The following is a 24,207-nucleotide window of genomic DNA, read 5'->3' as shown; positions in this document are numbered from 1 at the left end:
GGCTGCAGTGGCCCCTGGGCTGTGCCCAGAGGAGGAAGGTCGTGCCCAGCCAGCTCCCTGCCCGCTGTGTGCCCGCATGTGCGGTGCTGACGCAGTGACCACAGCCCAGCCTGGACCTTGCAGCTGTCAGGGAACATTCTGGACCAAACACGGGCACTCCACGTGGCACGTTCAGCCCCCACAGGTGCTGAGCTGGCCAGAGCTGCATCTGGAGCCTTGGGGAGCACGGGCGCAGCGTGTGCCAGAGCCAGCTGCTGCCACTGCAGCCACACAGACCCAGGGCAGAAACTGGGTTCCCCCAGCCTGGCCCCAGTCCTTTCCTGGGAAAGCCAGCCAGTTTACAGTGCACGGCCCCAGCAGTGCTGCTGGCAGGGCTGTATGTGCAGGGCATGAGCAGGACCCTGAGCAATTGTCAGAGCAGCCAGAATGCAGAACCCTGCAGTGAAGTAGGAGCCTCCTCGAGCCGGGTCTCAGAAGCTCTTGGAGGTCTATTTCACACCCAAGATACTGCAGTGCCCAGGCAGCTCCTGCTGCCCTGCCCTGCCCCAGGTCCACGCAGGGACTTTGGGGCTGGGGCTTTATCCACAGGGCAGGGCATGGAGCAGTGCTGGGACCATCTGGACCCTGGCACCTCTGGCACAGTCCTGACCAGTGGCATGTGCACCTGGCCCTGCACAAACACACTGGGGTACTGGGCTGAGCCACTCTGTGCTGGGAGGGAGGAGGTGGCTGCTTCCATCCTGCTTCCTGCCTCTCCCCACTATGGCCCCAGTTTTCCTGCAGTGACTTTTTCCTAGGGGACTGGAGTGCTAGTCCCCATCCCCCAGCACCTTTTGCCCCATTTTCCGCTGTGAAATCTCCTGGGAAGAATTTATTGCTGACGGTTTCAAAATATTTTTGGAACAGAAGCCAAGTCTGTTGCATTCCTTCACGCTGGCCAAAGCCACTCTCAGTTGAAGACCCTGGAATGAGCTGTTGGGGAGTTTGTTTTGCAAGAGTAATTCAGTTCCTGTGCATGCTTCTGTTTTGTTGGGATGTTATGCAGGTCAGGAGCTCAGTCCAGGGTCTGGGACCACCTTCCTTGGGTGCAGCACGGCCAGGCTGGAGGGGACACACCTGCAGCAGGGCTGAGTCTGCGTCTGTGGCCTTTGCCTGCTTTCCTCCCTTCCATCCATGCCCATATCCCAGGGAGCAAGGTCTGCAGGTGTTTTGCCTGTCAGACCCATGGCTCCCTGGGCTCTGCACGGGCACAGGGGCAGGATGGGGCCTGTAACTGCTGCAGCTTGTCAGCAGGACTCAGTACTGGACACAGCTCTCCCAGAGACAAACAACATAGGGCAGGGGTTCAAGGATCCTGACATGAATTTTCTCAGGAGGGAGATAAGTGATGCATTTCACCGGCTGTTGATCATTAATGCCTTGCTGCCTGCTCAGCTGGGGCGGGTGCTGGCTGGGCACCCTGTGCTGCTGCCACGGGGCTGTGTCCAGGCACTGGCAGTTGGGGGTGACAAAGCTGCAGTGCCAGCACTGCTAGCAGGGACAGCAGAGTGCAGCTGGGGTGGAGGGGATGGCCATGGGCACCGCTGGATGAGCTCTGTGTTTGGCTCTGTACCCACAGCTGGCGTCTGATGGGGCAGGAGGGATTAACCCAGGGGAGCAGTGCTGGGAGGAGCAGTGCAGTCCCTGTTTGCAAAGGTCCTTTAGCCCCCCACTAGAGAGCAGAAGAACATGACTGGCAGCCAGGAGCATCCCAGGCCTGGCTGCCTGGGACTGCAGGGACCTCCGGGAATGGCTTTGAAAGTTTCCCTTTATGCAAAGTTAAATTATCCTGGCGAATGAGGAGGGGGGTGGGCAGCGTGCCCTCTGCTCCGTGCAGCTGCTGCATGCTCCTGGGCATCCTTGCCATGCTCTGGAGTTGGTTCATGGGGGGATGGCAGAGACACCAGAGCAATTGTCAGCCCTGGTCGTGGCAGCTCTGCAGCACTGTCACACGTGGTGACACAGGGTGTGGGATAACGGAGCAAGGGCTGTGGCTCAGTCAGAGCAGCTGAGCCACTGTGCAGGGTAGCTGGAGGAGCCAGTGCTGCAGGGTGCCCCTGGGTGAGGGATGGTGAGGGGCAGGGGACAGCACTGGGGTTGGAGCACTGCGCTCCACGTGCCCTCGAAACCTGTTTTCCCCTTTTACGTAAGCTGTTCCAAACATGTTTGTTACAACCCCCTGGTGATGTACCTTTGGAAAGAGTGGGTTTGGGTCCAAAGATCAGTGCTGGGACAGTGACCTGCCTGCTGCAAACGAGACCCTGCAGAGTATAAAACCCCAGTGGCACGGTGGAGTAGGGGACAGCCAGAGGCACGCCGAGGGCAGCAGAGGAGGATGGAGGCCAACATGAACCTCCTGCACGACCTGGGCATCCAGACCACACACTGGCTGCAGCAGCGCTTCCAGGGCTCCCAGGACTGGTTCCTCTTCATCTCCTATGCTGCTGATCTCAGGAATGCTTTTTTTGTCCTCTTCCCCATCTGGTTCCACTTCAGTGAAGCAGTGGGCATCAGGCTCATCTGGGTGGCTGTGATCGGAGACTGGCTCAACCTCGTCTTCAAGTGGTGAGTGGCCCCGAGCCAACACTCCCACCTGTGCTGGCACACCTGGACTGATGCGGGCCAGATGGGTGCTCTCAGCCCCAGGGCTGGAGAGAAACAGAGTTCAGCCCCAGCTGGGCAGTGGCAATGGTTGCTCTTTCCCAAGCCATGCAGCAACAGCTCTCCCCCTCTGCTCCAAGCAGACATGGAGCCTCCTGCAAACAGAGCCTCCCATCAGCCAGGGCTGGTGCTGAGTGGGGGGCTCTTCACAGAGCCCCTCGCCCCAGGAGGCAATGTTGACTTGCTTCCAGGAAGTTCTTGCTCTTCTCCCTCAGGGCTGGGGATGGGGACATGGACAGGCAGTGTCAGCTGTCAGAACCAAGCCATCAGCTGGGTGCTGTGTCTGTCAGGATCCCCTGCATCACTTGTGGGTCCTTTGCTTCTTCCATCCCCCAGGACATATCTAAAGCTGCAGTTGTGCCCTGGACCTCCCCAGAACCCTTCTGTTTTCTTTTCAGGATCCTCTTTGGGGAGAGGCCATACTGGTGGGTCCTTGACACAGACTATTACGGCAACAGCTCTGCACCAGAGATCCAGCAGTTCCCTCTCACCTGCGAGACTGGCCCTGGTAGGGTTGCCCGAGCCATGGGAGGGGCTTGCAGCCAGGGGCAGAGGGTACTTGCCCATGGTGACCTGAACAGGCAAAGAGGCAGCCTGCAGGCAGCACACACCCCTGGACAGCTCTGGAGAGAGGGCCCTTGCTGCCGTGCTGCTGGGGACACTGGCTGTGCCTGCAGGGGAAGGAGGCAGGGCAGCCCCTGCACGGAGCAGACCTTGACCCTTGGTGAAGCTGCAGTGGTTCAGCACAAACCCCTGTGGGTGCTCAGCTCTGGCCCATGCAGAGTCTGACCTGGGTCTCTCTTCTTGCCCAGGGAGCCCATCTGGCCATGCCATGGGTGCAGCAGGCGTCTACTACGTCATGGTGACGGCCCTCCTCTCTGCTGCTGGGGGAGAGAAGCAGTCAAGGACACTGGGATACTGGTAAGCTGAGTGACAAAACCCCCTGTGCCAGGCAGAGGTGGCTCCAGCACTGACAGGCACAGCCAAGCTCATCAAGGTGCAAGGCTGTGGGCTGGCAGCTGGGGTCTGCGTGGGGACAGGCTCAGTGACAGCCAGGCATTGTTTGGAGTGCGTGATGGCAGTGCCACGGGCAGTGCAAGCTGGCCCTGGCACCGACATGGCCACCTGTCCCTCACAGGGTGCTGTGGACAGTGCTTTGGATTGGGTTCTGGGCAGTTCAGGTCTGTGTCTGCATGTCCCGAGTCTTCATTGCCGCTCACTTCCCCCACCAGGTGATTGCAGGGGTTTTCTCAGGTGAGTGTATCAGACCCCCCAGCCCTGTCCCTGCAGCACCACTGTGCTGGACTGCAGCACTGACCAATGCAGCACTGCAGCACTGACCAATGCTCCCACTTTGTTACTGGCAGGGATGGCTGTGGCCAAGACCTTCCAGCATGTCCGCTGCATCTACCATGCCAGCTTCCTTCGCTACCTGGGCATCACCCTCTTCCTCTTCAGCTTCACCCTGGGTTTCTACCTGCTGCTCTGGACATTCGGCGTGGACCTGCTCTGGACGCTGGAGAAGGCACAGAAGTGGTGCAGCAACCCCGAGTGGGTCCACATTGACACCACTCCCTTTGCCAGCCTCCTCCGTAACCTGGGCATCCTCTTCGGGCTGGGGCTGGCCCTCAACTCCCACCTGTACCAGGAGAGCTCCCGGTTAAAGCAGGGCCAGCAGCTGCCCTTCCGCCTGGGCTGCATCGCTGCCTCCCTCCTCATCCTCCACGTCTTCGATGCCTTCAAGCCGCCCTCCCACATGCAGCTGCTCTTCTACGCCCTCTCCTTCTGCAAGAGCGCGGCCGTGCCGCTGGCCACCGTCGGCCTCATCCCCTACTGCCTCTCCCAGCTCCTGGCCACACAGCACAAAAAGGCTGCCTAAGGCAGGCAGGAACCCCAGGGGTGTCTCAGGGGCAGCTACCAGGCCCTGGGTGCACCTCAGCACCGGATCTGCACGGGCTGATTCTGCCCTGGGAGCTGACCGTGGAGGTGGGCCGGCGGTGCTGCTGGCTGGCTCCCGCCATACGGACCCACAGAGCCAGTCCCGCTGGGCTGGGGCTGGCTGATGGCACAGAGAGCCCTGCATGCCCACGACTCCCCTGCCGTCCCTCCTGCACCCACAGGTGGGGTTCACCTGCCCAGGACCCAGCAGCAGCTGAGGGAGGTCCTGCACTCCCTTGCAGCTCGTGGGGACAGGCCACCTCCGTGCTGCAGGGCTGGGGACAGCACCACTGGCAGCAGGGCTCTCACCTCAGGGCGTCTGGGGTCTGCTGAAGAGGCAGCTCTGTGACAGGAAGGGACAGACTGTGATGTGGAGATAAGTGCCAGTGTGGGGGACACCCAGGCCTGGGACGTTTGGTGTCCACCTCTGTGATCAGTGTGGGGGACACGCATGCCCACGTGTGCACATGTGTGACATGGATCTGTGCACACATCACATCACAGGGGGGCTGGGGCTGGGCACAGGAGGTGTTTTATTAAAGCTGAAGGTTGTTTAGCTGGCGAGTTTGAGTCTCCTGCTGGCCAGCACCGTGGGATGGGGGATCAGCTCCTGGACGCAGGGCTGTGCCATGGCCTGCAGATGGTAGAGGAAGGACATTTCTCCTGGGGGCTGAAGACCCTCAACAGCTGCAAGACATGTTCAAGCCAATAGGAAGGGCAGTGCCCAGTGCCCTGGGTCTTCACCTTTTGCCCTGAGGTGCAGCTGAACACCGACAGCACAGTGGAGGCAATGAGCTGCTTTTTTTGTGCTGTTCATCCAAGGTTTCTGGGTGCACTTTGTGCCAGGAACAGGGACAAACTTGTGTCACCTCATTGCTTACAGAAACGAGCTCAGCTTTGGGACCAACTGGCTCAGCTGGGGCCGTGCTGAGCCCCCAGGGTGTTGGGGACAGAACTGGCATTTTGCCATGGTGTGGGGTTGGGGTCATGCCTTTCTCACCTCAGTACCCCAGCCCAGTGCTCACTCGGGAAGTCCTGTGGGCTCAACCTGCTGCCCTCCAAGCTGTGCAGCTGTACAGCCCAGCTATTAACCTTCTCAGGAAACATCCTCACTCGGTCTGAGATAGTCCAAAACACACAGAGAAGTGCAGATACTTCCTGCCAGACTCTGTGTGCATGTGTAGGATCGCTCCCAAAGCACCAGCCCCTGCAGCTCTGACCCCACACGCAGTCCCAGGCCTCAGTGGTGGTCCCTCTGTTCTGGTGCCATTCCAACAGCTCAGCCAAGGCTGTGGGCATGCAGCAGTCACAGCAGCCATGGCTGGGAACTCGATTTGCTGGGGCTGCTCCCATCCCTATGTTCATGACAGATAAACTTCCTTAGGGTGGAGGTTTCTTTTATTCTGTTTCTCTGTTCATTACCAGCATCTGGAGTAAACCTATCAGGCCATTTCTAGCAAGAAGGGGAAGGGTAAATTCTCAAATTACCTGTTGAGCCCTGTTGTGGCTCCACAGCGCCCTTTAGTTCCTCCAGAGGAGACTGCAGCAGCTCCAGAGCCTGCCTGGGCAGGAGAGGTGAGCTGAGGGAACCAGCTCTGCCTGATCCCGAGGGAGTTTACAGCTGCATCAGCTCAAAAAACTACCGATGGTCAAAAAATGACCAGTAACAACTGCACCCCACCAAGGGAAAGGACTTGGTATATGGTGAGGAATGATCTCCTTCTCGTGGGGTACCTGCTCTCCCCTCCAGCTGCCCTCTGCCCTTGCCCAGCCCAAGGTGTCTCGGGGGACCAGCTGCCTCTTGCTTGAGCATTTGTGCCGAGCAACTTCTCCTGAGCAAGTGGCACAAAGCAAAATGCCCCAAAGTACGGCCAGCAGGAGGCCCCTTCTGGGTTTGGGAACCCTACAAAGTATTTAACTAAGGACTACTTTAATCCCTGCACCATTTGTCCTGAGAAATAAGCCCTCACAGCAAAGCATCAATGGCAGATCCCCTCCCCATTTCTGTGAGCAGCCCACGCAGAGCATGTGCACACCAGCTGTTGGGTTCAGGTCTTTATTCTCTGGTAGAGAAGCCTATGCAAACAAATATAAGACAAACCTACTTTGAGAATCGTTTCTTATGCTCCAGGGTTTTGATGGCTGATGAATTCCTGGAGCAGAGCTTGCACTTCTCCTCGCCGGCTCATCTTGGCTGCCTTGCCCTGGAAGCGGCCGCGCTTCCCAGCTCCTTTCCCACCCAGCAGCTCTGCCACCCTGCAGCAGCAACACCACAGGCTGGAGCCCAAGCTGCCCCAGAGAGCACACACGGATCCCTGCCTGGATCTGTGCAGCTGCTCAGTCTGCAACATCAGGATTCTTACTCGAGTTAAACAAATCCCAAAACGTTACCTGGGACCTAAATTTTCAACCGCTTCAACAGGTCCAGCTAGAAGGAAGAGTCCTGCTTCTTTTTCATCTCCCACAGTCAGGAATAGCAGGGTTTCCTGTGGACAGAGATGGGCTTTGCTCCAGATAAATCAGTGCTCTCCTTGTCCAAGAAGAGGACAGACACTGGCCACAGGACACAAATGACAAACTGACAATTTGGAAGTCGACTGAGACTGCTTGGGGTATCCCAAATTAAAAGGATACAGCTGGCAGCTGGACTAGGTGGTTGTGACTGAAACTTGCTGTTCTTTCTATTCTGCTCCTACCTAATCCTATCCTAACCTATTTCAGCCAGTGAGGCTCTGTACAGCTCTTGGGGGCTCTTCTCCAGTGCTCTGAATTCTCACTGTTGAGGACTGCCCTACTGACTGAGGCTGCTGGGGACAGGTAACCTCAGGTACCTGTCAAAGGAACCAGATCTGCAGATGATGACTGTGGCAGGAACAGCAGCCAGGCCAGCCTCTGTCCGTGTAAAACTGGGGGGAAAAACAGTGGTGTCAGCTTAGTCTTAATCAGTGACTCACCTCTGTCCCAATCTCATTAGCAATGATGTTCATAAATTCAGAATCACCCTCTTTCCTGTATGGATGGATTAAAAAAAACACTTCAGAAAGAAGCAAAACCCCCCTCTAGAGTACAAAATCTCAATCAGAAACCAAGTGCCTGATCAGGATTTTGGCCTCTTGCTCTTATTTGTCTAAATATGTAAATCCTCGCTGAGCACTCCTTTAGGAATTCTGTAAGTGTTATCTTTAAGAAATAGAGCTCCCTGGTTTTATTTGAAAATACCAAGTGCAGAAGGAATTAGATGGACACAGTAATTTCTCAGCTACAGCACCAGAAGACTTCAGTGACTGAACTACAGATTCCTTTAGCTGCACACGTTTGCACCAGGCCAAGGCAGTTTAATATTCTATTTCCTTTGTTTATATTCTTCCTTGAGGAAACAAGCTGCTCTCACAAGGTGTGAGAGAGCCAACTGCCATAAAACGTGTGGGATCCTGTTGGCCCCTCTTCCCTGAGCTCCCCCCTACCTGTGCAGTACAAACAGCTGCTTTGGAGCAGGTTTGCTCTTGAAGTCCCGGGCTATCAAAACAGCAATGTCTCTAAGCAGGTTCAGGTTATTCTGAAAAAAAAAGGAAATTAACTGTACTGCAGCTGGAGAAGTCAGTGTGAGCACAGTTGTGCTCTCAGAGGTTTGAGTTTATACTTTTCATAATATCCACAAAAACTGAAGCCAATGATTTGACTCCCAGTTACCACCAGTAATGGTCTACAGGAAATACTTTCCCCAGCCATTCTTCTACCTTCTGGAGCAGTTTCACAGAGCTCTGCAGTCTCTTCACAGCCTCTACGTGCTCACCTGGTCCATTTCTGAAAGAAATGGGAGACTTTGGATCACTGCTCTGAAGGACAAAGGAAGGATTTCCTAAAGGAGCAAAACAGGCAGCATCATACACAGCCCCACAACATGTACCCCGAGGCTTATGTGGTATCTCTCAGGAGGAGGAGTGAAGATGAAATAACAGAAGTGGAAAGGGCATTACTTGAGCAGGGAGGTTAGAGCCTTCTCAGTACTGTGACTTTGTTCGATTGACTTCAGCACTCTGTTTCCCACCAAGAACACCAAGTTGGTTTTGTTCTTTTTCCCTTTTTCCACGCCAAGGAGTTTAATAACCTTAAAAACAAAATTAACCTGGTCAGAACAGCATTTGGTAATTCACATAGGTGGTCAGCTCCTGCCAGATTATGCCTTGTAGTGAATTTTGACTCTCTGCTACTGAAAATAAATAGATTAAAATCAGCCATAAGTTCAACATAAAAAAAAAAAGGGGGGGGGATGGTGGTACAATGGAATTTATGCAATCTTCTAGCCATGGGATGTACTCTACAGGGCATCTGGATGTATCTGCTGGGAAACAGACTCCAACCAATGACTGAGAAAGTACAAATACTCAAAGGCAGGTCTAGGATTTCATCGTCATTTTCCTGCACAGAAGATTTCTCATCCATGATGAACACTCAAAACTATCAGAGCTCTAAGCAGAGGGAACATGGCCAACACCCCTGGCAGTGCAAAAACGTCACTGCTGCACACAGGGCTGAGCTCTGCAACAAGGAAACGAAAGCACCTGTGGCACCCAGCCCTGTGTGACCCTCCTGGGGCTGCTGCCACCCCCTTCCCCATCAGCACAGTCTGGGGCAGCCTGTGGATCCCAGGGACTCTGGCTGTTCTTTGTGTGGAGCGTGGCTCCCAGAGGCAGCCCAGCTGCAGCAGCCCACCTGGAGGTCACTCAGGTTGGAGACGTGAGTGCCACAGCACAGGTTGGAGTCGATGCCTTCGATGTCCACCACGCGCACCGGCCCTGCGTGGTCATCAGGCAGCCCCCGGCTCTTCACCTGGCAGAGGAGAGTGACAAAGCAGGTGACATCTATGCTCAGTTCTTCCAGTCCCATGAATACCATCAGTTCTCTCCCACCACTCACTGTTTCAACTTCAGGGTCATCTGCAGCCAGCTCCCTCACTGTTACAGGGACCCTGTCCCGGATTTTCTCGTTCACGCTCTTCTCCAGGGCCTCGACCTGCTCTGCTGTCACCAAGGGGGTGTCCAGCTCAATGACACTGCGCTGACGGCCCAGCTCCCTGCACCAAGGAAGAGCATCTGCTCCTGTAGCTGAGACCAGCTGGGAGGTCCCTTTGTGCAGCACCAGCGTCCCACTGCTGGCAATGTGGTGACTGAAACAAAACAGACTTCCCTCCCCTCCCTGTTATGTCCAAAGCACCAGGTGGAAAGCAAACACTTAAGGAGGACAAGACAGAGCAAACACTTTGTACAGCTTCTCTCCAGGTCAGTCACCTCTCCCACAACGTCTGAGCTCAAGTGAAATGTCCAAATTGCTTCTGGTGTTTCAGTGTTCAGGCTCTGTGCAGGGTAGCATGGTGGCACGTGCCAAACGGGTCAAAAGGAACCTTTATCCTGCTCACCATGAAGTGGTCTTGAATCCAAACATCTGTTCTGCAACGGCACTGATAAGATGCTGCCCTGGAAGAGATGTGCAAGCACTAGCTTTGAGTGCCACTGGCATTTTCAGTCAGGCTGTGTCTTTCCTGTTGACATTTTCCACGACAGGCGAGTGCTGGGCACTGAGGGGCTCCTGCCAGTGCTCAGGAGCAGCAAGGAGACAGCTCTGGCCTCATGAGCCTCGGCTCCTGGCACTGCAGCACACGCTGGGGCTGCAAAGCAGGCTGAACTTTCTCTTCCAAACCTGTTTTTGGTGCGTCCACAAGCCAAGGAGAGCTCGCAGAGGAGCACAGTAGTTCTGGGAACAAACTGTGCACACAGAGCTGTCGGATTTCTCCCTACCCTGACCAGGGTGGGGACACGCTGGGCGCTGATCGCCCCCCGCCCCACCGGCACGCCCCGCGAGGTGTTACCGCGCTCCCCGGTACCGGACGGACCTGAATGCTGCTGCATGTGGTCGAAGCGGCGCTCCCAGTCCAGCGACAGCAGCACTTCGGCGCCCGGTTCCAGCGCGGCCGGCACGAAATGCACGGCCTCGGGGCCCCGCCGCGTCACGCGCAGCACCGGCACGTCCCCGATGAGGCCGCGATCGTCCGGCTGCGGACACGGGACATCAGCGCCGCCGGCCCCGGCCCGGCCCCCGCCCGGCCCGGCCCGTTACCGTTACCTGCCCGCCGCCCTCGGGGAAGAGGATGGTGTCCTCCAGCACCACCTGGAACCCGCGCACCGGCTCCCCGCCGCCCTCGGGCCGCAGCTCGGCCGCCCGGCACGACACCACCCTGGTGGTGAACTGAGACAGAGACGGCGGCGCCGTGAGGGCCCGCCCGGGCCTGCCCCGCGCCCCGGCCCCGGCCCCGGCCCGACGCTACCTGCCGGGCCCAGCTGTCCCGCTGGCACCGGAACACCATCGCGACCGATCGGCGCAAGCGAGCCGGGACTGGCGGCGGCCGCGGAGGGACAGGGACGGGGACCGGCGGTGGCGGCCGCGGAGGGACAGGGACGGGGACCGGCGGTGGCGGCCGCGGAGGGACAGGGACGGGGACCGGCGGTGGCGGCCGCCGTGCCGCGAGGGGGCGGGGCCTGCACGGTGACGCGCGGGCGCGCTCCCGCCGGCGGCGCGCGCTGCCGGGGCCGGTGCGGGCGAGCGGCTCCCGGTGCCCGGCGCGGCGGCGGCCCGAGCGCACGGCACACGGCTGCGGCAGTTCACGTTTATTGCCCCGTGCCCCGCGAGGTTAGCCGGCTACGGGAGACCGGAGCGCGTCCGCCGCCCAGGGTCGGGAGCGCTGCCCGCGGCGACGCTCGAGCTGAGGCGGCTCCGCTTCCTCGGAAAGCCCTGCCCGCGCTGCTCCCCGGTGCGTGCTGCCGGTGCACCGGCTGGCCTCCTGCGGCCGCGGCGTCCCCAGGGGCCTGGGCGTCAGTCATCCTGCGGGAAGGACGAGCGAGGTGCCGGCGACTGGGCCGCGACCGGACCAGCTCCGGTGGCAGCGGGTGGCACCAGCCGGTTGTCCCGGGGAGCGTTTCCACGCTGGCTCCAGGACAGGCTGCCCGAGGGGTGCAGCGGGAGGTGCTGCCGGTGTCCCGGAGCCGGTGGAAGGCTGAGGCTGGGTTGTGCTCGGCAGGGCATCAGGAAGCAGCTGGCAGGTGGTACTTACATCCAGGTCATCCATGGCTGGCGGGGGGCCTTTGTCTGTCACCTTCTCCAGCATCTGGATGGGAAACAAATGTCTGGATCCCCGAATGCCCAACATCCCCCCATCCCACACACCCATACGATGTGCCCCACGATCCTGAGGCCGGTGGCCCAGCTCACCTCTGCATACTGTTCCACCATGGCCCTCTCTACCTCCTCGTCCCCTTCCCAGTCTCGCCAGTTGTCAAAGTCCACGGAGAGCCAGGCTGGCTGTGGGCACAGAGAGCATCCCCTGAGCGAGGGGAGCAGCACTGCAGGGACCTGCAGGCCAGGGGCAGCTCCTGCACAGGCAAGGGGCCTTGTGAGAAGGGCAGGGGCAGGAAGCAGAAGTGTCCCTTTGCAGGCATTGGTCCTGATCCTGAGTGTGTCAAGGAAAAGGGGTGCAACATCCTTCATGGAGGGCAGAGGTCTGTGCACTAGTGGTGATTATCAGGTAGGGCTTTTTGGGAGCTCTGTCTTGGGATCCCCTGTGGGGGCTTCTGTGTCTGTCCTGGGGGCAGGTTGGTTCCTAAGAGCCACGAGGTGCTGAGTGGGGATAGCACATGCACTGAGGCACCAGGCACACCTTGATGTTCTCCTTGGTGATGCGCGGCCAAGCCACTTTCTCCTTCCACTTCCTCATAAAGCATGTGATGGAGCGGTCAGAGCGCTTCTCCCGGGAGTCCTGCCAAGAGATCGGGGTGCCTCAGGGTCTGCCAGGCTCCTCTCTGCTCAGCCCTGTGCAGGCTGTAGGGTCACAGACCCACAGAGCCAGGTTGTTTCTGGCTCAAGGCAGCAGTGTGAGTATCAGCTCAACAGCTGGGGCTCTCAGAATGGGCAGTATTCAGTGTTAAGCAGTGTTGCTCAAGACTGCACAGATTGGCTCTGAGTCTGAGCCTGACAGAGGCTGTCAGAGAACAGTTTGTTGGCGGGAAACCTCACCTTGGAGTTGACTCTGGCGTACAGGTTGATCTCGTTGTAGAACTCCACACCGTCTGCATTTTTGCAACTGCCAAAACATTGTTGCAACCGGGTTTAGGAGGGAGCTGAGGCTACGCGTGCTGTCCTCTGACAGAGTCCTCCCGCTCCTCTGAACCACCCTCAGAGCAGGGCCGTGCCGGCCGGCAGGGCAGCGGCAGCTCACCTGAACACCAGCCGGTGGTCCTCGATGACGACCTTGACGTCCGTGCTGTCCTCGACACAGAACTCCAGGTACACGTACCGGGGCCGGTCGTACCACAGTGTCTTTGCGGGTTGCCTTGGGCAAGAGCAGAGCAGCGGCTGTCACCAGCGGCTGTCACCAGCGGCTGTCACCAGCGGGCATTTCCCGGTGCCCAGCAGAGCTCAGCAGGGCCCGCAGGGGGCCGGGGGCGAGGAAAGGGCCCCGGACACGGGCTCTGCCTGTGCCGAGCCCCGGGACGGGCAGAGAGAGCCGGGCGGGTGCCGACCGGGGTGGGCAGCGGACACCGGCCCCGTGACTCTCCCCGCTGCCGTCCCACACGCCCCTGGCCGGGCGCTCGGCGGGGCCCGGCCGGCCTGTGTCCGCTCCCCTCTGCCCGGCCCGGCGCCGCTCCCCGCTGCTCCAGCTCGGAGCCTCCCGTCGGGCGGTGCCTCCGCCGGGCACCGGGCGCCGTGCACGGGTTCGGTGCGCCGCCCGTCCCGTCCGGCCGCGCTCACCTCGCCATGGCGGTGCCGACCCCGCCCCGCGCTATTCCGGGCCGGGGGCGCGGCTGCGGGCGCGCGCACCGGAGCAGCCAACCCGCGGCCCCGTCACCGGTGCGCGTCCCCGGGGCCGCCGCCGCGCCGGGCCGCGAGGGGGCGCGCTGGCCCCGCCCGTGGCCCCGCCCGCCTCCGCCCCGCAGCGCCAAGATGGCGGCGGCGTCCCGGCGCCGGTAGCGGCGGCTATGGAGGGAGAGGGCGGCTCGCTGGGCCCCGGCGAGCGCTGGGCGCCGGTGGGCGCCGTGTCGGCGGAGGAGGACGAGGACGAGGAGGACGAAGAGGCGGCGGCCACGGGGGGAGATTCGCCGGAGTCGGTGCCGCGGCTGCGGGCCGAGCGGCGCCGGCTGCACGGGGCGCTGCTGGCGCTCGCCTCGCACTTCGCTCAGGTGCAGTTCCGGCTGCGGCAGGTGGCCCGGGCCGGCCCGGCCGAGCAGCAGCGCCTGCTCCGCGACCTCGAGGACTTCGCCTTCCGCGGCTGCCCCGCGCCGCTGCCGCACGGTCTCGGCGCCGCTCCGGTGAGTGCCGGTGCCGGCGCGCTTTGCTGGGCATAGCCCCGAGGTGGGCGTGCGGGGTTAACCCCGCCTGAGGGCCATGAGCGGCGGCTGCCATCCCGCTGCCGGCAGCGGCCCGGCGGCTGGGCCGCCCGCGGTGCTCGGGTTTGCGCGGAGCCCAGCAGGAGACGTGCACAGGCTCCTGGTGACTCGGAGCCAGCTCGCAGGGATGTGCCTTAGAGCCCTGAGCGGTGTGTCACCGCTCCACGCCCTGGCACAGCACGGCTGACTCAGAGGATTTGCGATATGTGCGTGTTATTTGGCCTCTTTCTTCCTGGATCCTGGCTGTGTGGGAGAGGACGTGGGTGCAAGCGGTCTGGAGAGGTGCTTCCCCTCCCTTATCGGATCAGGTGATGTAGCTGGTACCTCTGCTTGGTGCTCAGACACATTTCTCTCTCAGACTGGTTTGCAGTGCTGACTAGTGAAGTACATGAGCTGCAGGAGATACTCGTCGTGTCATAATCCTGTTCTCTGTGGCTTGGGTATGACAATAAGCCTTCAGATTTATTTACTGATAACTTTTTTTTCAGGGTGAGCGAGAGAAGCAGGAGCAAATTGAGGTCCAGAAGGAGAAACAGAGAGAGCTGATCCTGCAGCTGAAGACACAGCTGGATGACCTGGAGACCTTTGCTTACCAAGAGGGCAGCTATGATTCCCTGCCACAGTCTGTGGTTATGGAAAGACAACGGGTAAGGCTCGCAAATCCTCCTGCTGTATTTCCTAGCCCTTCTGAGTGTCTTACATACTGTAGGCACTCGTCAGTCTGTATTTCTCACCAGCAGCTATAATAGAGTGTCAGGAGTTTGTCTACATGTGTGAACCTGTCATGTGTCTTTTGCAGTTATTTCTATGCAGCAAAGGTGTCCTGTTTCTGAGGGAACCTCTGGGAAAGAGTCTTAAAACTCCCAGGGAGCAATGCCACGTGGTGAAATCACACTGCTCACTTGTGTTTTGCAGATGATTATAAATGAGTTGATAAAGAAGCTGGACATGGACTTGAGTGAAGATTTTGCAGCGCTCTCTCCTGAGGAACTGCGGCAGCGGGTGGATGCTGCCATAGCACAGATTGTGAACCCAGCCAGGGTGAAGGAGCAGCTGGTGGAACAGCTGAAGACCCAGATAAGGGACCTCGAAATGTTCATCAACTTCATTCAGGGTCAGTGATGAGTTTTTGAATGAGCAGACTGAATTGTTTTGTAGTTCCCTGACGCAGTCATGAGGAGGAAAGTCGCAAATGTCGGGAGATGCAGGAACAGCTTCTGGGTCACAGGAAAGTACAAATCTCTCTAAACTGATGGTGAGGAAAAGTATTGATAGAGTGACAAAAGAGGTTTAGAGGGGTCTGAGGAACGTTGGCCTTAATCCTTGGGATATGCAGCTGAAATTCACAAATGTGAAATAATGAAATCCTTTTTGTAGATGAAGTTGGAAGCTCTGGCAAGGCAGAAGATGGCCATTGTGACTGTGGAGGCTCCTACAAACCCAGCACCCGGCCTTCTGGGAACAGAGGTGGGCACTGCTGGGCTCAGCACTGTCAGCAAAGCTCCAGCTCCTCCCTGGAGCTTTGATGAGCACAAACCAGTCCTTGTGTGCTTTTTCCTGGCAGCTGGTTCCTGTGCTTTGGCACTCCCTCTGCTGAAGGCCTGTGTCCTGTTCCTTTACCCTCCTTCATGGGATCCCCAGAGTAGTCACAGAGCCTGAGCATGTGGCATGGAGGGTGGGCCCAGTCCTCAGTGGGGGTCAGGAAAAGACTGCTGATACTTGGTGTAAAACACACTGTAATTCCTGCTCTTCAGGCTCCAAGCTCTGTGAGCAGGTACAGTGAGCTGGGAGGGATCCAGTGTTCTTTAGAGTTTGAGACCTCCCTTCTTATCCCTTGAACCTGCTGAAAATACAAAAATGTAGCATGAGGCATCTGCTGCTACTCAGAATGCTAACCTGAAGGAATTTTCAGATATTTGGACTCCCTTTGTGTGTATGAACAAGCAGAGTTGTTGACTCCCTAATGAGATTATGTCTTTGTTTTTTCTACCCTGGTCAGTGAACCCAGAAGATGCCAGAAGGATGCAAGAAACGGGCCTGCAGCTCATGCGCCGCGTGCTGGCCGTGCTGCAGATCTTTGCTGTCAGCCAGTTTGGCTGTGCCACGGGTCAGATCCCTCGCACCCTCTGGCAGAAGGACCAAGACAACCAGGACTTCTCCCCCTTAATAGAGAAGCTGGAGTTGTCGGTGGAGCGGGTGAGGCAGCTAGCCCTGAAACACCAGCAGGCAGAGCATGTTATCTGCTCCTCTGAGCTGCAGGACGTTCCCCTGGGAGGCAGAGACGAGCTGACTCTGGCTGTGCGCAGGGAGCTGGCGGTGGCCCTGCGGGACCTGCTGGCCCACGGGCTCTACGCCTCTTCCCCAGGCATGAGCCTGGTGTTGGCCCCCATCGCGTGCTTGATTCCCGCCTTCACGCCCTCGCCGCAGACCATGCACCCCTGGGAACTCTTTGTCAAGTATTACAACGCTAAGAACGGCCGAGCCTTCGTGGAATCGCCGGCTCGCAAGCTGTCCCAGTCCTTCGCCTTGCCCGTGACAGGAGCAGTGGTGGCCACCCCGAAGCAGAGCCTGCTGGCAGCCATCCACACGGTGCTCACGGAGCACGGCCCCTTCAAGCGCAGCGCGGACTCGGAGCTGAAGGCGCTGGTGTGCATGGCGCTGAACGAGCAGCGCCTGGTCTCGTGGCTCAACCTCATCTGCAAGTCTGGAGCTCTGGTTCAGTCTCACTACCAGCCCTGGAGCTACATGGCCAACACCGGCTTCGAAAGCGCGCTCACCCTCCTCAGCCGCCTGAGCAACTTGAAGTTCAACCTCCCGGTTGACCTGGCTGTTCGGCAGCTGAAAAACATCAAAGATGCGTTTTGATGTGTTTTTATTGTCATTCATCTATTTTCCCACTAGTAGGCAGCTGTTGGGCTCAAGTAGCCTGGCTTTTGTAAGACCAAGTTTGTCTCTTTGATATTTGCTTTTAGGGAAATCTTAGGGTCTCGTGATGTTGGCAGCGTGTTGTCCGATAAAGAGTGGCTGGAGGCCACAGGCTGGGCAGCAGCACCTCACCCTGCCCACTCTCTGCTGCTCTTGGGCCAAACTGCCCTGCCCAGTGGCCACTGACTGTTCAGGAGTGAGGGGCAAAGGCCTGGCCAGGGGGCCTGTGGGTGGGGGAAGGCCCGTGGGATGTGCAGCTGAGCTCCTTTGTGGCTGTTTCTTGCAGTCTCTGCTCTGCACCTTGCACACACATGATCCCTCGTGTAGGAGAGAGCTGGCAGGTGTGGAGGCACCTTGGGAGCTGCCGGGGCACATGGGAATTGACCTCCCCCGGTAGGAGAAGATGGGGGCTGAGCCAGAGGTGCCCGGGGGCTCCTGCAGCGGCTCTGCAGCCTGTGTCCCTTGGGCTGCCGGGGCGCATTGTCCAACGGACCCAGCTCCTTGTTCCGGGCTTTTGTGGGGGGTCACCGCAGCCCGCTGTCCCGCGGGGTGTATTAAATACCGCTGTACCACCTGTGGGCCGAGCCCGCCGCCGTCCCGTGTGCTCTGTCCGTTACCGGGGCTGTGACACGGCGGCTGCCGTGCGCGGGGAGGGGGCGGGCGAGGCGGACACCGGCACCGCCGTGCGCGGGGAGGGGGCGGCTGAGGCAGACACCGGCACCGCCGTGCCCGGGGAGGGGGCGGGCGAAGCGGACACCGGCACCGCCGTGCGCGGGGAGGGGGCGGGCGAGGCGGACACCGGCACCGCCGTGCGCGGGGAGGGGGCGGGCGAGGCGGATACCGGCACCGCCGTGCTCGGGAAAGGGGCGGCTGAGGCGGACACCGGCACCGCCGTGCGCGGGGAAGAGGGCTGAGGCGGACCCAGCAGCGCCGTGCGCGGGGAGGGTCTGTGACGGGCGGAAGTGAGTCACACAGAAGGCTAAGCCCGGCCCAGCATCCCGTTCTCTTTTCTTACTAAGCGCCATTGCAGCGGAACCTCGGTGAGAGCGGGCGGGTGCGGGATCCGCCGCCATCCGCGGGGGTGGCGGCCCGGGCGAGGGTGGCGGGCACGGTCTGACTGCCGGCTGCTCTCTCCGCAGAGATGGGGAAGTTCATGAAGCCGGGGAAGGTGGTGCTGGTGCTGGCCGGCCGCTACTCGGGGCGCAAGGCCGTCATCGTGAAGGTGAGCGTGGGGCTGGGCCGGCGGCGTCGCGCCGAGCGCGGGTCCGTCCCGTCCCGCCGGGGCGAGCGGCAGCCCGGGGGCCGGCACGGGCGCGGGTCCGTCCCGTCCCGCCGGGGCGAGCGGCAGCCCGGGGGCCGGCACGGGCGCGGGTCCGCCCCGTCCCGCCGGGGCGAGCGGCAGCCCGGGGGCCGGCACGGGCGCGGGTCCGCCCCGTCCCGCTGGGCCGAGCGGCTGTCCGGGGGCCGCCACGGGCGCGGGTCCGTCCCGTCCCGCCGGGGCGAGCGGCAGCCCGGGGACCGGCACGGGCGCGGGTCCTGCGGGGCCGCGGCTCCCCGGTGCGATCGCCGCCGCCGCGGCCTGCTTGTTTCAGAACATCGACGATGGCACCTCGGACCGGCCGTACAGCCATGCCTTGGTGGCCGGCATCGACCGCTACCCGCGTAAGGTGACTGCTGCCATGGGCAAGAAAAAGATCGCTAAAAGGTCCAAGATCAAGTCCTTCGTGAAGGTTTACAACTACAACCACCTGATGCCCACCCGGTGAGTGCTGCTACCGGCAGGGGTCTCGGCTGCTTTCGTGGTTCTTGTGTTCTCTGCTGGACACCGAGAGTTACCAGGGCTGTTAATGCCATGGCTGAGAGAATGTGAGGCTCAGGCTCTGCAAAAATGGAGTTGGAGTCTGAGGCTGAGTGGAAATATTAATGAAATTTTGGGATTAGGCATCTGGCTCTTATTTCAGCCACTCTAATTTTCCCTTTGCTCAGGGGGTGTCAGCAGGTGAGCAGTTTGAGACAGCTCCGAGGGTCTGAAGCTGGCAGAACCATTTCTTACTGTGTCTCAGGGCTCTCAGAGCAGCTCCATGGAACAGAGCTGCATACCCCTCAGAAAGGTTGTGGCTCCTTTATAGGCTGAACTGAGACTGCTTTAGTGGTTTGGTGATTCCTGAGCTGAGGAGACTTTGGGAGCTGTAACTCCTTGACTGGACACGAGAACGAGTGTTTGACCGATCCTGGCTGTGCTCGGTTTTCAGCCCTGTGCCAGGTACCGTGCCCCGTTTGAACTGTTCTGCTCTCTCGTAGGTATTCTGTGGATATTCCCCTGGACAAAACAGTGGTCAATAAGGACGTGTTCAGGGATCCCGCTCTGAAACGCAAAGCAAGACGTGAGGCCAAGGTGAAATTTGAGGAGAGGTGAGTTGGGAGCTTGTCTCTTTAGTGTTGTTTGTGCTGTTACTGGTGTGAGGAGTTGGTGTCGCTGTCTTGGAGTGGTCTCTTCAGTGTTGTTTGTGCTCTTACCGGTGTGAGGGGACGGTGTCGCTGTCCTGGAGTTCCTCTCTTCCCTGTTGTTGGTGCTGTTTACCCGTGTGAGGGGACGGTGTCGCTGTGCTGCAGTCTGCATTTCCAAGTCGGCACTTCCACCCCGGCTTTTTTGCACCTGTGTGTGTTGAGCGTGTTCTTTTCACCTGTGTGTGTGCCAGCACCTGCAGGGCCTCTCAGGTGCCACAGGATGATCTGACAAGATGCTGCCCGTTCATCCTCTCTCTGATCACTGCGTGGGCCAGGGCAGTGCTGTTGCTTTGTGTGGTAGTGCTGGGGTTTCTGCTCTTTCTTTATGGATTTCTGTTCAGAAGTTCCTTCAGAGGAAGGAGCTGTGTGGCCTCAGTGGGACACACTGTCTCAGGCAGCCCCATAGCTGTTCTCCAAGGGCATCTCCCCCTGCCACACAAGGTGTCCAGCGGGATGGCCGTGTCCTGTGCTTGTGCCCATTGGGGTGGAAACTGCCACAGTGCAAGTGTCCTTCATGAGAAATCTGGAACCTGGTACTTGCTTCCCTTGGAATTTCAATAGTTAAAGTGGGTTTAGTTGTAGCCCAGACCATAGACACCAGGTGAATTACCTCTGGGTAAATTAGGTGCTACATCCTGTCTGGCTGGGACAGCTCAGGTGCAGGTTTGCTGCTGTTACCTGCTGGTACACATCCTTTAACCTGTGTGTTCTCTTTCAGGTATAAAACCGGCAAGAATAAGTGGTTCTTCCAGAAGCTGCGATTCTAAGGATGTAACGAGGTTGCATCAATAAATGTTTATTAAAAACCATGTATTTTTTTGTTATTTAACAAACAAGCAGTGGCCTTTGCGGTGTGCTCTCATGCTTCCTCTGTGTCTCCAAGAGCTGGGGAAGCTGTAGTCCAGGGGAGCAGGGGCTGGGTCGAGTTGTAAATCCAAGAGTGGGTTAGGAATGGACCAGTTAATATTTAGTAGCTGGTCCATTCGGAATAGTTTATATTTAGTAGCTGGTCCATTCGGAGTAGTTTATTCCTATATTTACTAGCTGGTCCGCTCAGAACAGTTTATTCCTGTATTTAGTAGCTGGTCCGTTCCTGGCAGGCCGGGCGGGTGCTCAGGGAAGGCGAGTCAGGCGGGGATGGGATGGGGGAGAGGAGGCGAGGAGGTGCCGGACGGGGCTGGGCGGGTCGGGGTTGCGCTCGGAGGGGCCGGGGCGGGGCGAGATCGCGAAAACGAAAGCGAAAGGCGAGAGCGGACACGGGGAGCCCGGTCGCACGGACGGAGTAGGGGCAGCGGTCCCGGCAGGCAGGGCAGGGCTCTCCGCGGGACCGGGGCTCCGGGCTGTGCTGCCGCCAGCGCCGCGGGGATGGATTCGGAGGAGGTGAGGAGGAGCCGAGCCACGGGGACCGGCGGGCGGGGGGCGGCGCAGCGCGGCTGAGACCTCTTCTGTCTTTAGGAATCCTTCGTCCGGCTGCAGGAGGACAGCCTGAAGAGCCCCGAGCAGCTCCGGCAGGAGATCGAGCGATGCAAGGTGGGTCCGGCTGCGCCAGAGAGGGATGGGGCGGCCGCGTCCCGACTGTCCGGGTTCCGCCCGCTCGGCCCTGGCCAGGAGCTCGAGTCTTCTCTAGGAGTCAGAGGCGGCAGAGAGGAGTAATCCCATGGAGAGGAGAGCCTGTTCTAGGGTCCGGGCTCATTCCCAGCCTGAGAACCTGTTCTAGGGTCCGGGCTCATTCCCAGCCTGAGAGGAGAGCCTGTTCTAGGGTCCGGGCTCATTCCCAGCCTGAGAGGAGAGCCTGTTCTAGGGTCCAGGCTCATTCCCAGCCTGAGAGGAGAGCCTGTTCTAGGGTCCGGGCTCATTCCCAGCCTGAGCGGAGAGCCTGTTCTAGGGTCCGGGCTCATTCCCAGCCTGAGAGGAGAGCCTGTTCTAGGGTCCGGGCTCATTCCCAGCCTGAGAGGAGAGCCTGTTCTAGGGTCCGGGCTCATTCCCAGCCTGTGCCGGGGCTGGGTGGCTGGTGGGGGTGATGTAATGTCATCAGTGTCTTGCTGTCTGATGGTGCTTCTCACAGGAACTTTACAGTGCTCTGGAGCAAGACTCTGCAAAGCTACAAAAGGCCAAGGAAGATGCACAGCAAAAGACGCAACAGCTGAAGAAAGAAGGAGAACTTCTTAAAATTTTAGAGCAACAACTGCCTTTAAATGGAGATGAAGAAAGAGCCCACCAGGTCAGTGTTCAGTGGATGTGTCTTAGGTTTGGAAGGGTGGCAGGAGCTGCATGATGCAGGTCACTGCTCTGAGATCACTTGCCTGGGATCCAGTGGAGGTTTCATGGGAAACACAAGCCCTGTGCTGAGAAATGAGGCAGTGCCACAGTGAGGGGAGGGCTGTCCTCAAAGGAGAGGAACCAGGGCAGAGCTGCAGGCAGTCAAGAGCCAGAGAATGGGCTGGAGCTGTGTGCCCAGGAACAGTGCTGTGCTCAGAACAGAAGAGTACTGCAGCCCTTTGTGTCCTGGTGTTCCCTACTTCCCACTCTTTCCTTCCTTCCTTCCTTCCAGATTTTTGCAATAAAGGAGGAGAACAATAGACTGAGGCAGGAGAAGCAGGCTCTGAAAAATAAACTGGAAGAATTGAAGAAGAGGGCCCACTGGAATGATCCTGTGATGGTAACAGAGTGTGTGTGGGCACTTGGGTCTGCTGGCAAGGGCACAAGCCTGGCTGGAGAAGCTGCAGGTGAATGCAGCTGGGAAGTCTGTGATGACTGGAACAGCTCCTCTGCCAGGGCCAGGAGCTCTGGTCATGGCTTTGGGATTCCAGGCACAGCCAGACACTAGGAGAGACTCTGCTGAGGTTCTCCAGCAGTTTATTTGAGCTATGAGTTTATTTCTAGTCCATGGATTGGCAGGGACATGCCCTGTGCAGGGGGCAGTCTCCTCCAGGTGCTGTCTGTATTTGTACCTAGATACTGTCTGCCTTGCCAGAAAAGAAAATGATCTTTAAGGGACTCACAGCAAACAAGGAGGACATGAACAAGCTGATGCTCACCCCACTGATCCACTGCCCTCTGCCAGGGGGCTCAGCTCTCATCACCTTTGAGGAGGCAGAGGGTAAGTGTGAGAGGAGCACTGCTCTGGCCAGGTGTCCTCGGTCATTTTGGGGCCTGCTCTGTGTCCCCTCCCTGTGCCAGAGTTTGGCACTGCCCCTCTCTCTGCCTTGTGTGGGGCTGTGCCTCCTCCCCAACACCTTTGCTGTGCCGTGTCGTGTCCTGGAAAGCGCTGGGAGTGGGCAGTCACTCCCCTGTGCTGGGGGCTCTCCCTGCCCGCAGTGGCCCAGAGGATCATAGAGATGAAGGAGCACACGGTGGAGCTGAGCTGTGGGGAGCTGGAGGAGCTCGACCAGTGCAGAGTGCGAGTGCAGGCAGTGCCAATGGACATCCTGCTGCCATCTGCCCTGGAGGTAGGGCCCGAGGGTGCCCATGCCATGGGGCTGCCCTGGGCACGCTGCTTCCCCCTTCTGAGCCTGCCTCGACCAGGGCACACCCAGCACTGCTCCCCCGAGCTCTGGGGCCAGTCCTGCCCTGGCACTGACTGGCCGGTGCCACCCACAGATCAGGCTGACTCAGAGCAGCAGAAGCATCCTTGTGTCTGACTTGCCCAGGCTGGACATCTCCAAGGAGGCACTGCTGGACAAGCTGGAGCTCTTCTTCAGCAAGACAAAGAATGGGGGCAGTGAGGTGGAGAGCAGGGAGTTCTTGGAGGACTCTTACCAGGTGGTGCTGACCTTCACACAGTATGGAGGTGCGTGGGGTGTGCTGAGCCTGGGTGGCTGGCAAGGGTGGAGCAGCCCGACCTGCTCTGGGGGGAAATCTCCTGAGAGCAGATGAAGCTGTGTTTGAGGAACAGGGAAGAGACAGTGAGCCCCAGGCTGTCCTGCCTCCCCCAAAACTGTGCTGGTGTGGGTGAACTGAGCAGTGAGCTGGGCAGTGTCAGCCTTGGTGCCTGTGCCAGGGACAAAACCTCCCCTGGAGCTGACCTAGGCAGCTCAGGGCTTTTCTCTCCATATGCAGTGGCAGAGCCGCTCATTGAAAAAGGATATATCCAGGTGCCAATTGGGAAAGAGAAATACAAAATCAGAATATCACCATGCATGACTGGAGACATCTCTAACCTGCAGGTAAGGGCAGGAACCCTGTGCAAACAGCACCTACCAGCCTGGGTGGGGGCAGCACAGCTTGGGGGGCTCCCGAAGCCCCTCTCCCTGCACTGCTCCGCAGCTCACCCCCTGCTCTGCCCAGCTCCAGCCCTCCCGCTGCCCCAGGACCGTCCTGCTCCTGGGCATCCCCGATGTGCTGAGCGTGGACTCCATGAGAGACGCCCTGGAGATCCACTTCCAGAAGGCCAGCCGCGGCGGCGGCGAGGTGGATGCGCTCGCCTACGTCCCAGCGGGACGGACAGCGATGGCCGTGTTCGTGGAGGACACCGACGAGTCCTGGCCAGCTGTGGGCTAGTCCTGGCCGGCCCCGTCAGCCCGAGGAGCTCCGTGCGTCCGTTGACCCGCACGGGGGAAATAAAAGTGTCTGTTGGGAGCACCCACCGTGTCTGTTGAGTTGGGGCCGGGCGCTGCCTGCAGGGCCGGGGGGAGGCTGAGCCCTTCCCCGCCGTGCTGTGAGGGGCCGGAGGGACTCTGGGCCCTTCCCGACCGCGCTCTGA

The 24,207-nt window shown here is 59.3% G+C and overlaps 5 protein-coding genes across 6 annotated transcripts; 4 read left to right on the top strand and 1 right to left on the bottom strand.

Annotated features, from left to right (window-relative positions):
- The first annotated feature begins 2,326 nt into the window (after positions 1-2,326).
- Positions 2,327-6,039, top strand: G6PC1 (glucose-6-phosphatase catalytic subunit 1). Its single transcript, XM_038163232.1, has 5 exons — positions 2,327-2,604; positions 3,099-3,208; positions 3,513-3,621; positions 3,839-3,954; positions 4,068-6,039. Exons 1-5 carry the CDS (start codon positions 2,375-2,377, stop codon positions 4,577-4,579), a joined length of 1,077 nt encoding a protein of 358 aa, XP_038019160.1. The 5' UTR covers positions 2,327-2,374; the 3' UTR covers positions 4,580-6,039.
- Positions 6,040-6,680: 641 nt separating this feature from the next.
- LOC119712222 (alanyl-tRNA editing protein Aarsd1-like) lies at positions 6,681-11,508 on the bottom strand. The gene is made up of 13 exons (XM_038163233.1): positions 11,083-11,508; positions 10,961-11,046; positions 10,759-10,881; positions 10,529-10,688; positions 10,055-10,112; positions 9,556-9,712; positions 9,352-9,468; positions 8,616-8,746; positions 8,376-8,442; positions 8,103-8,194; positions 7,593-7,647; positions 7,030-7,124; positions 6,681-6,894 (listed from the first exon to the last, which is right to left on the bottom strand). Exons 2-13 carry the CDS (start codon positions 10,997-10,999, stop codon positions 6,759-6,761), a joined length of 1,230 nt encoding a protein of 409 aa, XP_038019161.1. The 5' UTR covers positions 11,000-11,046; positions 11,083-11,508; the 3' UTR covers positions 6,681-6,758.
- A 2,081-nt stretch (positions 11,509-13,589) lies between these two features.
- Positions 13,590-17,582, top strand: RUNDC1 (RUN domain containing 1). Its single transcript, XM_038163221.1, has 5 exons — positions 13,590-13,994; positions 14,561-14,719; positions 14,988-15,186; positions 15,450-15,539; positions 16,072-17,582. Exons 1-5 carry the CDS (start codon positions 13,665-13,667, stop codon positions 16,935-16,937), a joined length of 1,644 nt encoding a protein of 547 aa, XP_038019149.1. The 5' UTR covers positions 13,590-13,664; the 3' UTR covers positions 16,938-17,582.
- A 378-nt stretch (positions 17,583-17,960) lies between these two features.
- On the top strand, positions 17,961-20,314 carry RPL27 (ribosomal protein L27). 2 transcript variants are annotated; one of them, XM_038163265.1, is made up of 5 exons: positions 17,961-18,037; positions 18,137-18,219; positions 18,590-18,759; positions 19,299-19,409; positions 20,224-20,314. In XM_038163265.1, exons 2-5 carry the CDS (start codon positions 18,139-18,141, stop codon positions 20,270-20,272), a joined length of 411 nt encoding a protein of 136 aa, XP_038019193.1. In that variant the 5' UTR covers positions 17,961-18,037; positions 18,137-18,138; the 3' UTR covers positions 20,273-20,314. The 2 variants fall into 2 exon arrangements, with proteins under 2 accessions (XP_038019193.1, XP_038019194.1); XM_038163266.1 differs by lacking the exon at positions 17,961-18,037 and having other exon boundaries at positions 18,136-18,219.
- A 410-nt stretch (positions 20,315-20,724) lies between these two features.
- On the top strand, positions 20,725-24,086 carry LOC119712220 (interferon-induced 35 kDa protein-like). Its single transcript, XM_038163231.1, has 9 exons — positions 20,725-20,885; positions 20,961-21,035; positions 21,571-21,726; positions 22,057-22,164; positions 22,461-22,605; positions 22,824-22,954; positions 23,106-23,295; positions 23,565-23,671; positions 23,793-24,086. Exons 1-9 carry the CDS (start codon positions 20,871-20,873, stop codon positions 24,003-24,005), a joined length of 1,140 nt encoding a protein of 379 aa, XP_038019159.1. The 5' UTR covers positions 20,725-20,870; the 3' UTR covers positions 24,006-24,086.
- The last annotated feature ends 121 nt before the right edge of the window (positions 24,087-24,207 follow it).

This window comes from Motacilla alba, chromosome 27 (genome assembly GCF_015832195.1).
Source record: "Motacilla alba alba isolate MOTALB_02 chromosome 27, Motacilla_alba_V1.0_pri, whole genome shotgun sequence".
Lineage (NCBI taxonomy): Eukaryota > Metazoa > Chordata > Aves > Passeriformes > Motacillidae > Motacilla > Motacilla alba.
This window is presented reverse-complemented; position numbering and strand designations above follow the sequence as displayed.

What these genes read in the sequence shown, in the direction of transcription:
- G6PC1 (XM_038163232.1), top strand. Translation starts at nt 2,375, where the DNA reads ATGGAGGCCAACATGAACCTCCTGCACGACCTGGGCATCCAGACCACA. An exon ending in TCAAGGACACTGGGATACTG is followed by an intron (nt 3,622 to 3,838) that starts GTAAGCTGAGTG and finishes TGTCCCTCACAG; the next exon opens with GGTGCTGTGGACAGTGCTTT. An exon ending in GATTGCAGGGGTTTTCTCAG is followed by an intron (nt 3,955 to 4,067) that starts GTGAGTGTATCA and finishes TGTTACTGGCAG; the next exon opens with GGATGGCTGTGGCCAAGACC.
- LOC119712222 (XM_038163233.1), bottom strand. Translation starts at nt 10,999, where the DNA reads ATGGTGTTCCGGTGCCAGCGGGACAGCTGGGCCCGGCAG. An exon ending in CCACATGCAGCAGCATTCAG is followed by an intron (nt 10,113 to 10,528) that starts GTCCGTCCGGTA and finishes CATCTCTTCCAG; the next exon opens with GGCAGCATCTTATCAGTGCC. An exon ending in CAGCTGTTTGTACTGCACAG is followed by an intron (nt 7,648 to 8,102) that starts GTAGGGGGGAGC and finishes CCATCCATACAG; the next exon opens with GAAAGAGGGTGATTCTGAAT.
- RUNDC1 (XM_038163221.1), top strand. Translation starts at nt 13,665, where the DNA reads ATGGAGGGAGAGGGCGGCTCGCTGGGCCCCGGCGAGCGCTGGGCGCCG. An exon ending in ACGGTCTCGGCGCCGCTCCG is followed by an intron (nt 13,995 to 14,560) that starts GTGAGTGCCGGT and finishes CTTTTTTTTCAG; the next exon opens with GGTGAGCGAGAGAAGCAGGA. An exon ending in GTTCATCAACTTCATTCAGG is followed by an intron (nt 15,187 to 15,449) that starts GTCAGTGATGAG and finishes TCCTTTTTGTAG; the next exon opens with ATGAAGTTGGAAGCTCTGGC.
- RPL27 (XM_038163265.1), top strand. Translation starts at nt 18,139, where the DNA reads ATGGGGAAGTTCATGAAGCCGGGGAAGGTGGTGCTGGTGCTGGCCGGC. An exon ending in AACCACCTGATGCCCACCCG is followed by an intron (nt 18,760 to 19,298) that starts GTGAGTGCTGCT and finishes GCTCTCTCGTAG; the next exon opens with GTATTCTGTGGATATTCCCC. An exon ending in AAGGTGAAATTTGAGGAGAG is followed by an intron (nt 19,410 to 20,223) that starts GTGAGTTGGGAG and finishes GTTCTCTTTCAG; the next exon opens with GTATAAAACCGGCAAGAATA.
- LOC119712220 (XM_038163231.1), top strand. An exon ending in AGGAGATCGAGCGATGCAAG is followed by an intron (nt 21,036 to 21,570) that starts GTGGGTCCGGCT and finishes TGCTTCTCACAG; the next exon opens with GAACTTTACAGTGCTCTGGA. An exon ending in CACCTTTGAGGAGGCAGAGG is followed by an intron (nt 22,606 to 22,823) that starts GTAAGTGTGAGA and finishes CCCTGCCCGCAG; the next exon opens with TGGCCCAGAGGATCATAGAG.